Genomic DNA, 12,091 nt, shown 5'->3' on the forward strand with positions numbered 1-12,091 from the left:
CTCCCTCCCTCCCGAGCCCCTGGCCTCCCCCTGGATGCCGCCCCTGAGGAGGGGTCTCCCCGCCTGACCCCCTTCGCCCCCCCTCCCTCCGGGGCTCCTCCGAGTGGGGCGCCCCTCCCGCCCTCATTAAACAGCCCCCGTCCGCCATGACGCTGCTTTCCTCCCAGCATCCTCAGCGCGCCTCACGCCTTGCCTCCTTCCCACAATGCCCTGCGTGCATCTTTGGCCAAAGCGGGGGCTCCAGTTCCTGTTTCCCTCTTTCTGTTGAGGGATCCCATCGCCATTATGCCCCCACCTTGACATGGCTTTCCTCCCAGCATCCTCTACTGCGCACATCACAGCCAGGGTCTCCTTCCTTCCCACAATGCCCCACAGCCAGGCGCCCTTGGCCAAAGGGGGGCTCCTCAGGCGCACAAAATGGTCGCCATCTCTCCCAGGGAGGACACCCCATTGCCCCCACAAACCCTTCCTGCCTTCATTAAGCCCCCCCACCCTCATTAAGTGCCCCACACTTTGACATTGGTTTCCTCCCAGCATCCTTAGTACACCTCACAACCATTGAGTCAACAGTGCCATGCAGCAGCTAAAAAGGCCAATGCGATTTTAGGCTGCACCAATAGAAGTCTAGATCAAGAGAAGTGATAGTGCCACTCTATTCTGCTCTGGTCAGGCCCCACCTGGAATAATATTGTGTCCAGTTCTGGGCCCCACAATTCAAAAAGGAGATTGAGAAACTGGAGCCATGAGTCCAAAGGAGGGGAACCAAAATGGTAAAGGGCCTGGAAACCATGAAGCCCTCTGAGGAACGACTCAGGGAGCTGGATTTGTTTAGCTTGAGGAAGAGACAGTTCAGAGGAGATATGAGAGCCCTGTTTAAGTATTTGAAGGGGAGTCATATTGAGGAGGGAGCAAGCTGGGGTACTATTTTCTGCTGCCCCAGAGACTAGAACAGGGGTAGGCAACCTTTTTGAGCCGGGGGCCAGGTTGCTGTCCCTCAGAAGAACATGAAATAATGGATGCAAGCTCCAGCAAAAGAGATTCCAGCTCAACATTCAGAGGAACCTCCTGACAGGAAGAGCTGTTAGACTGTAGAACACAAATCCCTTGGAGATTGTGGTGGAGTCTCCTTTTTTGGAGGTCTCTAAAGAGAGGCTGGATGGCCACCTGTCAATGGGGCTGCTTTGAGGGAGATTTCCTGCATGGCAGAAGAAGGGGCTTGGACTAGATCAGGGCCCTTCTTGGGGTCTCTTCCAACTCTAGGATCCTATGACTCCTTCCCACAATGCCCTGCGTGCACCATTGCCTAAAGTGGGGGCTGAATGTTCTCTTTTCTTTCCTCTTGATGTCTCCCTGCCCTCCTTAAGCCCCTCCGCCCCGACATTGTTTTCCTCCCAGCATCTTCAGCGCACATGACAGCCATTGTCTCCCTCCCCATGTGCATCCTTGGCCAGAGCGAGGGCTCCGTTTTCTATTTCCCCTCCTATTGATTTCTCCCACCTCCATTGAGCCCTGCACCCGGATGTTGTTTTCTCCCAGCATCCTCCGCATCATGCATTACAACCTGTGTCTCCTTCCCACAATCCCCATGCGCGCCCTTAGCCAACTGTTTGTGGCACCTGTGTACATGTCCTTGGGAGAGCCTTGTTTTTCTTCCCAAGGCCTGTCTCCTGTCCAACCTGCTTTCTTCTGCTGCCATTGCCGCTGGTCCAGAGTCCAACTCAGCCAAACCATGACGGAAAAACTCTGCTGGAAATCCTGCTGGAGTCATTTTAAACTTGCAGCGGAGTTGTGCTTACCAGGCAGTTGGTTGCAAACAGGAGAGGTACCAGATTTTGGCATCAGGGATAATGAGTGGCCCTGGCACAGGTTCACCTCAGATTGGCCTCTTGGTTAATAAAGTCAAGCAGATTAAGGAATTCATTGTTGCATATCATCAATAATAGAGTCCTGTGATGAAATGCCCCCCCCCCCTTGCAGAGGAGCAAAACAGGATTTGTGTTTGTATGGCTCTTTTATTTTTTGGTGAGAGGTGTTTGGAAAGAATTTGTGTAGTTGGAATACCTTCTTTAAGCCAAAATGTGGGGTGTTGCGCCCAGCGTGGCCAGATGTCCTCCTTTTTCAAGACATGTCCTGCATTTCAACCTCCTGTCCAGGAGGAATTTCTAAATGTCCTCTATTTTGAGCGTCACCAAGAAGCATGAATTTACATTGACTTGAGTGTTTTTAGCTTTTATTTGGTGATGTCCCCCGTTTTTCATGAATGCCCTACATTTTGCGGTGCCTTGTCTTCCTTTGTGGTTATGACATCTGGCCACCCTGATTGTGCCAAATCTGGCTCTTCCAGGTTGTATCCACATTGCAGAAAGAATCCAGTTTGACACAACTTTAAACTGTTATGGCTCCATCCTATGAACTCCTGGGATTCTGAGTTGGTTGTGGCACCAAAGCTCTCTGGCGGGGAAGGCTAAAGGTCTCCCAAAAATAGACATCCCAGAAAAACATTACACATCCCAAAATAATAATTCACTTATCTCCTTCCCTTCTCCCACTGCAGGGACTCAAGGCGACACTTCCCCATAGCACTGAGCCATGGCAAGTAAAGCGGTGTCAAACTGGATTATTTCTGCAGTGCAATGCAGTCCCTGTAATGATTGAGGCATCTGATCTGAGTCTGCAGAGTTAGGCCTGTTACAGACTGCCAAAATAAAGCTGCTTCGGGTCTCTTTGGAGGTATGCTGTTTAAATGATGCATGGGTCCTAAGAGTCCGGAGGTTGCTCCAAAGCCACACTCCATTCCTAAGCACTGGAGGGCAGCTTTGGTGCAGCTTCCAGATTCTTAGGATGCATGCATCATTTAAACAGCATACAGCCATAGAGACCCGAAGCAGCTTTATTTTGGCAGTCTGTAACAGGCCTTAGTAAAGAAGGGTTTGGGGAAAGAGAAGGCAAAGTATCCTCAGCTGCCTTTTTAAAGCCCCGATTGCCATCTCTTGCTTTGTAAATGCATCAGCACTTTGCAGGAAAGGGGATGCATTTGTTTTGGCCTCCCTCTCTGTATCAGAGGTCAGTGATGTAAACCAGTTTGAACTGCAATGGATTGTGGCCAAAGGGAAAACTCGTAATGATAGACTTTTCCGGCATGTCCGTAATAAAGATAAGAATGGTTTTCCTGCCCAAGGCAAGTGTCCCTGAAGGGTCAGCCTTGGACTTTGGGAAGATTCAGCAGTGATGAGTTGATGACAGAACATGAGGGTAATTCCAGCATTAAAGGTCAGCATAAGACCCTAGTATTAAGCCTTTTTCTTCACATACCTTCAAATTGTTTTGATTTAGCAGAGACAGTCTTCATAGGACCAGAGTTGGAAGAGACCACGGGCGCCATATAGTCCAAGCCCCTTCTTCCATGCAAGAATACACCATCCAAGCCCTCCCTGGGGCAGATGTCCATCCAGCCTCTGTTTAAAAACCTCCAGAGAAGGAGACTCCAACACATTCCAAGGCAGCAACGTCTTCCACCGTCAAACAGCTCTTGCCTTCATGAGGTTCTTCCTAATATTTAGGCGGAATCTCTTTTGCTGTAGCTTACATCGATTGCTCTGGGTTCTATTCTCTGGCAAACAAGCTTGCTCCATCCTCAATGTGACATCCCTTCAAATATTTAACAATGGCTATCATGTCACTTCTCAACCTTCTCTTCTCCAGGCTAAACATAAGCAGTTCTCTAAGCTGCTCCTCATAGAGCTTGGTTTCCAGACCCCTCACCATTTTGGTTGCCCTCCTCTGGACGCACTCTAACATGTCCACATCTTTCTTGAACTGTGGTGCTCAGAACTGGACAGGACTGAAGAAGATTAGGGACTTGGAATGACCTCTGGCCACTCCAGCCCTGATCAGCCGGGGACTGTGGCAACCGCACGGCCTGCTCTGAAAGCAGGCTGCCAATGTAGTGCCAGACAGGCCATCAGCAAGGAGTGCATTTTCCATGCTCCTTTTTCTGATGGCCTCTGGACAGCTTTGACGGCCCTGGAGTGGCTTCCAGCTGATCTGGAAGTGTATGTTGTCTGCATACACAGGCCTATGTTTCAGGCCAATGTATTCCAAATGAGGCCTGACCAAAGCAGAAAAGAGTGGGACTATGACTTCCCTTCATCTAGACACTATGCTTCTATTGATGCAACCTAGAACTGCATTGGCTTTTTACGCTGCTGCATCACACTGTTGACTCATATTCAACTTGTGGTCTACTAGGACTCCTGATCCCTTTCACATATTGTCAAGCCAGGTAACCTTCATCCTATATTGGTGCTTTTCATTTTTTTTACCCTAAGTGTAGTACCTTGCACTTCTTACTACGTTTTATTATGTCTAAAATCTAGTACCTGAGTTTGCTTCCTCCATTCTCCATTTCTTTGTTGCTGTTGTTAGCTGCCTTTGAGTGGTCCTTTCCCCCCTTTCTCTCATGTTTGGTTTCATATCTTAAGCTTGAAGGTATGCAACATCTTATTACGGATCTTCATAAACCGGCATGGGAGCATTTCTGGCAGAAGAGTAGATTTAAAACATTTTAATGTACTATTCCTCTCATTGTTTATCCTGTGTTTAAGCTGCTTTGGGTCCCATGCCAGGGGAAATGCAGGATATAAATTAATTAAATGAATAAATACTGTCCTGTAAGAGCCAGCTGTTATTGTGCCTCACCAGACTGTTTTGGTTTGTACTTCTCCCAGGTAGGTTTCCCCCTAGAGAGTGCTGCCGATCAGCCATCAATGAGAAGAGGTCCAAGATGGATGAGGAGGAACCCAGAGGCAGCCGGGGGTCTCCAGGGTCACCCCCAGCAGCCTGCTCACGGTCACGGGCTCCTCGGAAGAGGAAGCGAGAGGTGAGTGGGAACGCAGAATCTGCCGGCCAGATCCCAAAGGAGAAGAGGAGGAAGAAATCCCATAGAGCGCCCAGGACGGCTGCCCCACATTACTTTGTGCATGAGACAGACAATGACATGCTGCTGATCATCTCCAACGTGGGTGAAGCACCTGAGCGACCCCTCCGAAAGACGCTAAAGAAGAAGAAGCGGAAGCCAATACAGCGACAGTGGAAGAGTCCAAAGAAGCGACCAACGAAGCAAGGGAAAAGCACCAAAGGAAAGACTTTGGCCAGCCAGCGAGGGACTGCAGGAGTCCTAGGGGAAGGCAGCAAGTCGCTTCCCATTGCCCCCCAGTCAGGCACTGAGAGCTCCTGGGGGGAGCATCTCCCAGTGGAGATCCTAGTGCAGATCTTCCAGGTCGTAGTGGCTTTGGATGGAGCGGTGCCCTTCCTTTGCAGGTAAATGGAAGCACTGGCCACAGCAAAATGAAACAGGAGATGTTCCTCCATTCCTCTCTCTTAGTGAGGGATAGAAGGTCCATTGGCCTTTGACTCCCAGCCAGTATCTATCTGGAGTTCCTTAGAGCTCTCCATTTTGGACATCCGTGCTCCCATGTTTGCAAACAGTGTTGTCTAGCAGACAGGGTCAGCATCAGCGTTCCTCTTGAGAACAACTTAAGCTTTGAACTTTCAAGAAATGCATATGACAGGAGATTAAACACACAGGTTCATATTTGCTTCTATATATATGTTGTGTAAAACAGCTCAAGTGGTTAAGCATCCCTTCTAGAGGTCCATCATATCAGATAGACACTTCATAGTTGTCATGATCTGGAACTGGGTCTAGTTCCAGGCTTTCCTAAGGGTTTTTAAAGTGCAGAATGCAGACACTGCTTTAGAATAAACTTGATTGTTGGTAAATGATGCTGCAGGTGATCCACAGCAGAGAAGCATCCTAGCCCTTTTGTTTATGGAGTCCAGCACCCCTCACAGCCAATGGAAGAATTGGGCCCCCAAAAGAATTGTACCCAGACCTATTCTTTCAGCTGGCAATTAAACCCAATCCCTTTCCCTGGACACAGGGCAGCTGGGTTGGGAAGCACTTCCTCCCAATGGAAGATGGAACCCTTCCTAGCTTTTCCCAGCCTCAAACTGCAAAGTGAATGCAAAAAGTGTCCAGCAAAGTCACTACGGGTTGAGTATCCCGTATCCAGAACTCTGGAATCCAAAATACTGCAAAATCCCAAATTGTCCACATGGGTGGCTGAGACATTGACACCTTTGCTTTCTGGTGATTCAGTGTCCATAAACTTTTGTTTGGTACACAAAGTTGTTACACGTTTTATAAAAAACCACCTTCATAAGGTGTATGCAAAACATAAATGAATGTCATGTTTAGACTCTGGTCCCATCTCCAAATATTCCAAAATCCAAACAAATCCAAAATCTGGTCCCAACCTTTTCAGAGACTCAATCTGCAGCACAAGGCAACTCTTTCATGCAATTGGACAGCTGTCAATGTTTGATCATATTACTAACAATAACTCTAAAACCCATCTGTGGCTGGGGAGTAAGGAATGTGTCTCTACAATAGTCTGGGCACATTTTATCCCTGATGGGAACGCCATGGCATTGCATAATCCATAAGGATTCTAGCATACTTCAGTTCGGACACTTTTCAGCTTAGTTCGGTAATGAAGCACATACAGTTGCATCAGTTCAGCATAGCTCACTGTTTCAGAGAGTACTCCAAATCCCTCCCTTCCTCTCTTTCTTTCTTAGTTTAAGCCAGGGTTTTTTTTTGCATTATTTTTAAATGAAAAACATTGAATCCTACTTATATCAATACTGTGAAACAATACTTTGTGAATTAGAAAGCTTGATCAACCATATTTTAATGCTTTCTAAAACTAACAATCCAAAGTTAGTCTGCTTTGATAGGATATACATCTTTCAATAAAACCAGCTTTTTACTGCTTATTATTTCTATTAAATCTGAATATATGTGTAACTATACATAATAAAACAAACAAAGTACTCTCAAGAATTGTTTTGGTTGAACTTACATTAAATTGAAGGATCTGTTTCTGAATTGCATTGCTTGCACTACAAAAATAAAGTGTTAAAAGATGCAACTGACACTAGATACTGGTCTAACAATGAACAACTAACTGCCAATAAATTAAAGTTTCCACATTTTAACTTGAATTAACTGTTAATTCAATATGTAGAGAGATCTTGCAGCACATTTGAGACTAACTGAAAGACTAACGCCTTTGAGACTAACTGAAAGGAAGAAATTTCAGCTAGTCTCAAAGGTGCTACAAGATCTCTCTACATATTGATTCTGCAGACTAACACTGCTATAGCTTTGAATTTAACGTTTAGTTCAAACAGTCACTGTTGTTTTAGTAAGAAGATTGGAAAATAGTAATAATAGCTAGCCTTTTAAAAAAAGTAATGATCATCTTAGAAAACCAGGAGTGCTTTTTTAAAAGTAATTTGGTTAAAGCAACCTGTTTTAACCCATCCAACCCTGATTTGCAGTACATGAAGCATCACACACCTCACATGTTCTCTGCTGAGGAATTCCATACAGATATGACAGACTATTTACATGCATATCTGTATCCGGGAGCAAGGAGCGTCTTGTGCGCAGCGTGGAGCCTTGGAACTCCTTTTTGGCTAGACAGCAATAACAATAATAGCAATAATAATAACAATAACAACAGCAACAACAATTTATATCTCATCTTTCTCCCAATATAGGGACTCAAGGCAACAAACATCAAGTTTAAAACAATACAATTTAAAAACAATACAAAGTTACAACAATTGTACAGTCAGCCTTCTTATACACAGATTTTTTATACACAGATTCAAGCATCCACTGTTTGAAAATGTTCCAAAAAAGTATACATTTCAAATATCAAACCTTGATTTTCCATGTTTTATAAGGGACACCATTTTGCTATATCATTACATTTAATGGGATTTGAACATCCATGGATTTTGTTATCCACGGGGATCTTGGAACCAAACCCCAGCAGATAACAAGGGCCCACTGTACATTAACATTTAAAATGCATTACAATCTGAATGAGGCTTGCATGCGAGCGCCTTCCCTGCTACGGAAACCCAATTACGGATGACCCTCCCGTTTGAGGCCTGGTTGATACCAGCGATGCTGCCATTCTCGTCTCAATTGAAAGCATGGCTGTTTACTCAAGCTTATGGATTCTAAGTAATGTTACACAAATCCACACATAGGTCTGGTTTTAAATGGTTTTACTATAACTGAATCTCGTCTACATTCTTTTAAGTTGTCAGATATGTTCATGTGCTTTTTAGCCCTTTGAAACCATTTTTGATTGTTTCCATTGTTTTAAAATTATCAGGATTATTTTATTGTACTCCACTCCGGGGTCTTTAGATAGAGAGCAGTATATATATATACACACACACACACGCGCGTGCGTGTGCGTGTGTGTTAATCCCAAATAATAAAGAAATAAGCCACCCCATTGACTGCTGTTCTTGTCTGCAGGGTCTCCCGCGTGTGCCGGCTCTGGTGCGGAGCAGCGTCCAGCCCTGTCCTGTGGCAGAAGGTGTCCGTTGGCCATTGCTGGGTAGCCCCAGGCAAAAAACTCCCTCCTGCTGCAGAGAAGAAAGTCCTCATCACCATGGAGTGGTTGGTTGCCAACAGGTGATGATTATTTAAGGGATGTCCTGCTTACGGCATTGTTGTTGTTGTTGTTGTTGTTGTTGTGTGCCTTCATGTTCTTTCTGACTTAGGCAACCCAAAGGCAAATTTATCAAGGGGTTTCTTGGCAAGATTTCTTCCAGGTGGGTTTACCATGGCCATCCTCTGAGGCTGAGAAAGCCTGACTTATCGCCCAGCGTCACCCATGGGATCTCCAGGGCCATGCAGATATTCAAATTGGTCTCCCAAAGTCCAGCACTCAAACCACTACACTTTACTGCCTTCTTGTAGAGATTGTTTTGTTTTTTTGGCCAGATTTCTTCAGAGAGGGTTTTCATGGTCTTCCTTTTGAGCTGAGGGAGTGTGACTTGCCCATGATCACTAGATGCTTTCCACAGCTACCTGGAGATTTGAACCCTGCTCTCTCTTAGTCTTGACTCCAACAAGAAAACAACTATACCACTCTGGCTCTCATTGCAAGATTTATTCGGATGAAGTTTGCTCTTGCCTTCCTCTGAGGTTGAGAGAGTAACTTACCCAAGGTCACCCAGGGCATTTCCATGGCTAAGGGGGGATTTGAACCTGATCTCACAGAGTCTTAGGCCAACCCCCAAACCACTACCTCATACTGCCTCTCCTAGGCTTTTCTTGGCCAGATTTGTTCAGGCAAGGTTTACCATTGCCTTCTTTTTAGGCTCAGAGAGTGTCCTGGGGGTTTCCATGGCTGAGCAGTGATTCGAACCTTGGTCTTCCAGACCAACACTTAAACCACTACTCATGCTTTCTCTCTGCTTGCAGCATAGGTTAAAATAAAATACAGCTAATCTCCTAATTGCTGAGGGTTGTCCAGTTACAACTAAAACCAATTACAGTGCAAACTTTAAAAGAAATACAAACCTATTCAAAGCACTTAACTTAAAAGAGTTCCAAAATCTTTGGAAACATGGTAATTATGATAAAACTATGATGCCCTCCATTGTAAAACCCTTCTACAACAACCACTTGGCAGCCAAATCCCTGTCCAAGGTCCAAATCACACTGCAGAGATAATCTTAAGACCGCTGTATCTGTCCTGGCTCAGTGCTAGGGAATCCTGGGAATTGTAGTTTATTGTAGCACCAGGGGTGACACCATGAATGACTGCACCAGGTGATGCCAAGCCTAGTGACCCACTGCTCCCTAGCCCAGTCTTTTAAAACCTCCTGTTTTAAGGAGGTTTGGGGGTGCTTTAAAACTTCCTGTTTTAAAAGGGTTTTGCTTGCCGACAGGACAGCAAGGAGGGGACTATTCTAGTCCCAGAGTCTAGGAGCAGCCACTGAGAGGGGTCTTGCTTGTTTTCCTACCAACTGTGGGCCTATGGATTTCCTTGGGTTTGTATCAGGAGAAACAGTCTGCCAGATAACCTGGCCCTAAGCCATAGTGGGTCCTGGAGAGCAAGTCGCAGCCTATGGGCCACACTTTCCCCACCTGCCTTGTATGCATAAGGCTTGGAATTGGGAATCACTTTATCCCTGTTTGCTCCTTGCAGGTTTTCCCACCTTCGGGAATTTTCCCTTTGTCATTGGAAAAGTCAGGTGCCTTTTGTCCTGAAGGTAAGTGAGACTGGTTGATGTTGTGCCAACATCCAACTCTACGATTCTATGGTTCTATGCCATGCCTTGGTTCGTTTGCCTTTATACCTGGCTTCTAAAAATGGAATTTTGGAAATAGACAAACTGATGCAGAAGAAGCCAATTTTTAGCATCCATCACTGTATATGTATCCCATAATGTTTGGAGTATTGGCAGGGGTGTAGGGCAGCAAAACAAGAGCAATGCCCCGAAATAAAAATTCTGCTCCCCATTCAATTAAAGTTTTCCTTCATTTTCCACATCTCTAGCACTGTAGCACCTTAAAACTTCAGCTGAGCTTTCACAAAAGACAAATGAGGCATCCAACAAAAAGGGGCAGACAAAGTGGTCAAGAGAATGTGAACGCAGCAAATAGAAGAGCAGTTCTAAGTGTAGATGATTTTTCAGTGTGTCCCTCTCTGCAGGGCTAGACGTTTGGGGACAGAAGGGCAATTTCATTTGGTAGAGCACAATTCTACCTGGGCAGGCAGTGCCCTTATTCCTGTGCCCCCAGTCGCTACAGCCCTGGGTGCCTCCTGCCAGAGCTAATCTCCATTATCCCATTTTGAATTTTCCAGGCAATTGGCCACTCTTGCCCTCTCCTGGCCTCCCTCAAGCTGTCCCATTGCAGTGGGGTGACCACAGAGTCTCTCTGTACATTGGCTGAAAGCTGCCAGCAACTGGAAAGTCTCAACCTGCAGAATTCCCAGGTGAATGCTAGCTGTGCTGCAGGGCATGCTGGGATCAGGGACTGGGGAGGAGAGGGCAAGGGTGGTCGCAGCACAACAGACTGGGCCAGTGCTTGGAGGGCTTCTCTTGGAGCTCTTCCACTGTGGAGTGAGAGAGAGCTCTTAACAACCCTTGCCTGCCTTCTGTGTTTCCAGATGGATGCTTCAGCGGTACTCAGCTTTCTGGAAGCGGCTGGGTCTCGGATCCGGCACCTGTGGCTGACATACAGCAGCCGAATGAGTGCCATTATTGGCGTGCTTTTGGTAAGCTTAACTGGAGCCCCTGAGTTTGAACTCGCAACCTTGTGGCTGTGAATGGCTGCAGTACAGGCATTTAACCTGGTAAGGGATCTTGAGACTGTTGTGCACGCGCTGGTAACCTCACGTCTAGACTTCTGTAATGCGCTCTACATGGGGCTATCCTTGTGCTTGGTCCGGAAACTGCAACTAGTACAGAATATGGCAGCCAGAATAATTTCTGGAACATTCAGAGGGGACCATATTATGCCGGTTCTAAAGTCCCTCCACTGGTTGCCCATTAGCTTCCGGACCCAGTACAAGGTGTTGGTTATCACCTTTAAAGCCCTAAATGGCTTGGGTCCAAGCTATCTCTGGGACTGCCTTCTCCCCTACAATCCTCCCCGCGCACTCCGCTCCTCTGGGAGAGGCCTACTTCAGCCACAAAAATCTAGGCTCTCGGCTACCTCCCAGAGGGCATTTTCCACCATCGCTCCCAGACTGTGGAACGGCCTCCGGATGAGATCCATCTGCTTACATCCTTAGACAGCTTTAAGAAGGCTGTTAAGACGGATCTCTTCCGGCAGGCCTTCCCAGAATAGAGAACCCAGCCTCAGAAAAACATCTGGGAATAAGATACTGCCGCTCCCATTGATGGTTTGCTGATGTGATGTTGTTGACCTTCTGGACAGTTTTTAACTTGTATGTTTTTGTTTGTTTGTTTGTTTGTTTTTAATTCTACATTGGATTTAATACTTTTTTAAGGAGGGGAGGGCACCAGGGATTTTATATGTGCTGTATTTTTAACTTTGTTAGCTGCCCCGATTGTTCTCAGAGGGGCAGGATACAAATAAATATTATTATTATTATTATTATTATTATTATTATTATTATTATTATTATTAACCCCTGCACCACCAGGGCTTCATCCATTGAGATCTTCAGAGGTAGCT

At 46.0% G+C, this 12,091-nt stretch overlaps 1 protein-coding gene across 3 annotated transcripts in view; it reads left to right on the forward strand.

Moving 5' to 3' along the window:
- The window catches only part of LOC121929716 (F-box/LRR-repeat protein 6-like), a 36,219-nt gene that overhangs the window by 234 nt on the left and 23,894 nt on the right, over positions 1-12,091 (forward strand). For 2 of the 3 annotated variants that reach the window (XM_042465564.1, XM_042465565.1), the window contains exons 2-6: positions 4,728-5,319; positions 8,408-8,566; positions 10,092-10,155; positions 10,752-10,883; positions 11,058-11,165. In XM_042465564.1, coding sequence (XP_042321498.1) covers positions 4,784-5,319; positions 8,408-8,566; positions 10,092-10,155; positions 10,752-10,883; positions 11,058-11,165 — 999 coding nt within the window. In that variant the 5' untranslated portion in view covers positions 4,728-4,783. The remainder of the gene's footprint in view (positions 1-4,727; positions 5,320-8,407; positions 8,567-10,091; positions 10,156-10,751; positions 10,884-11,057; positions 11,166-12,091) is intronic. The other variant, XM_042465563.1, reaches the window with a different exon arrangement.

Source organism: Sceloporus undulatus, chromosome 4, assembly GCF_019175285.1.
Source record: "Sceloporus undulatus isolate JIND9_A2432 ecotype Alabama chromosome 4, SceUnd_v1.1, whole genome shotgun sequence".
NCBI lineage: Eukaryota > Metazoa > Chordata > Lepidosauria > Squamata > Phrynosomatidae > Sceloporus > Sceloporus undulatus.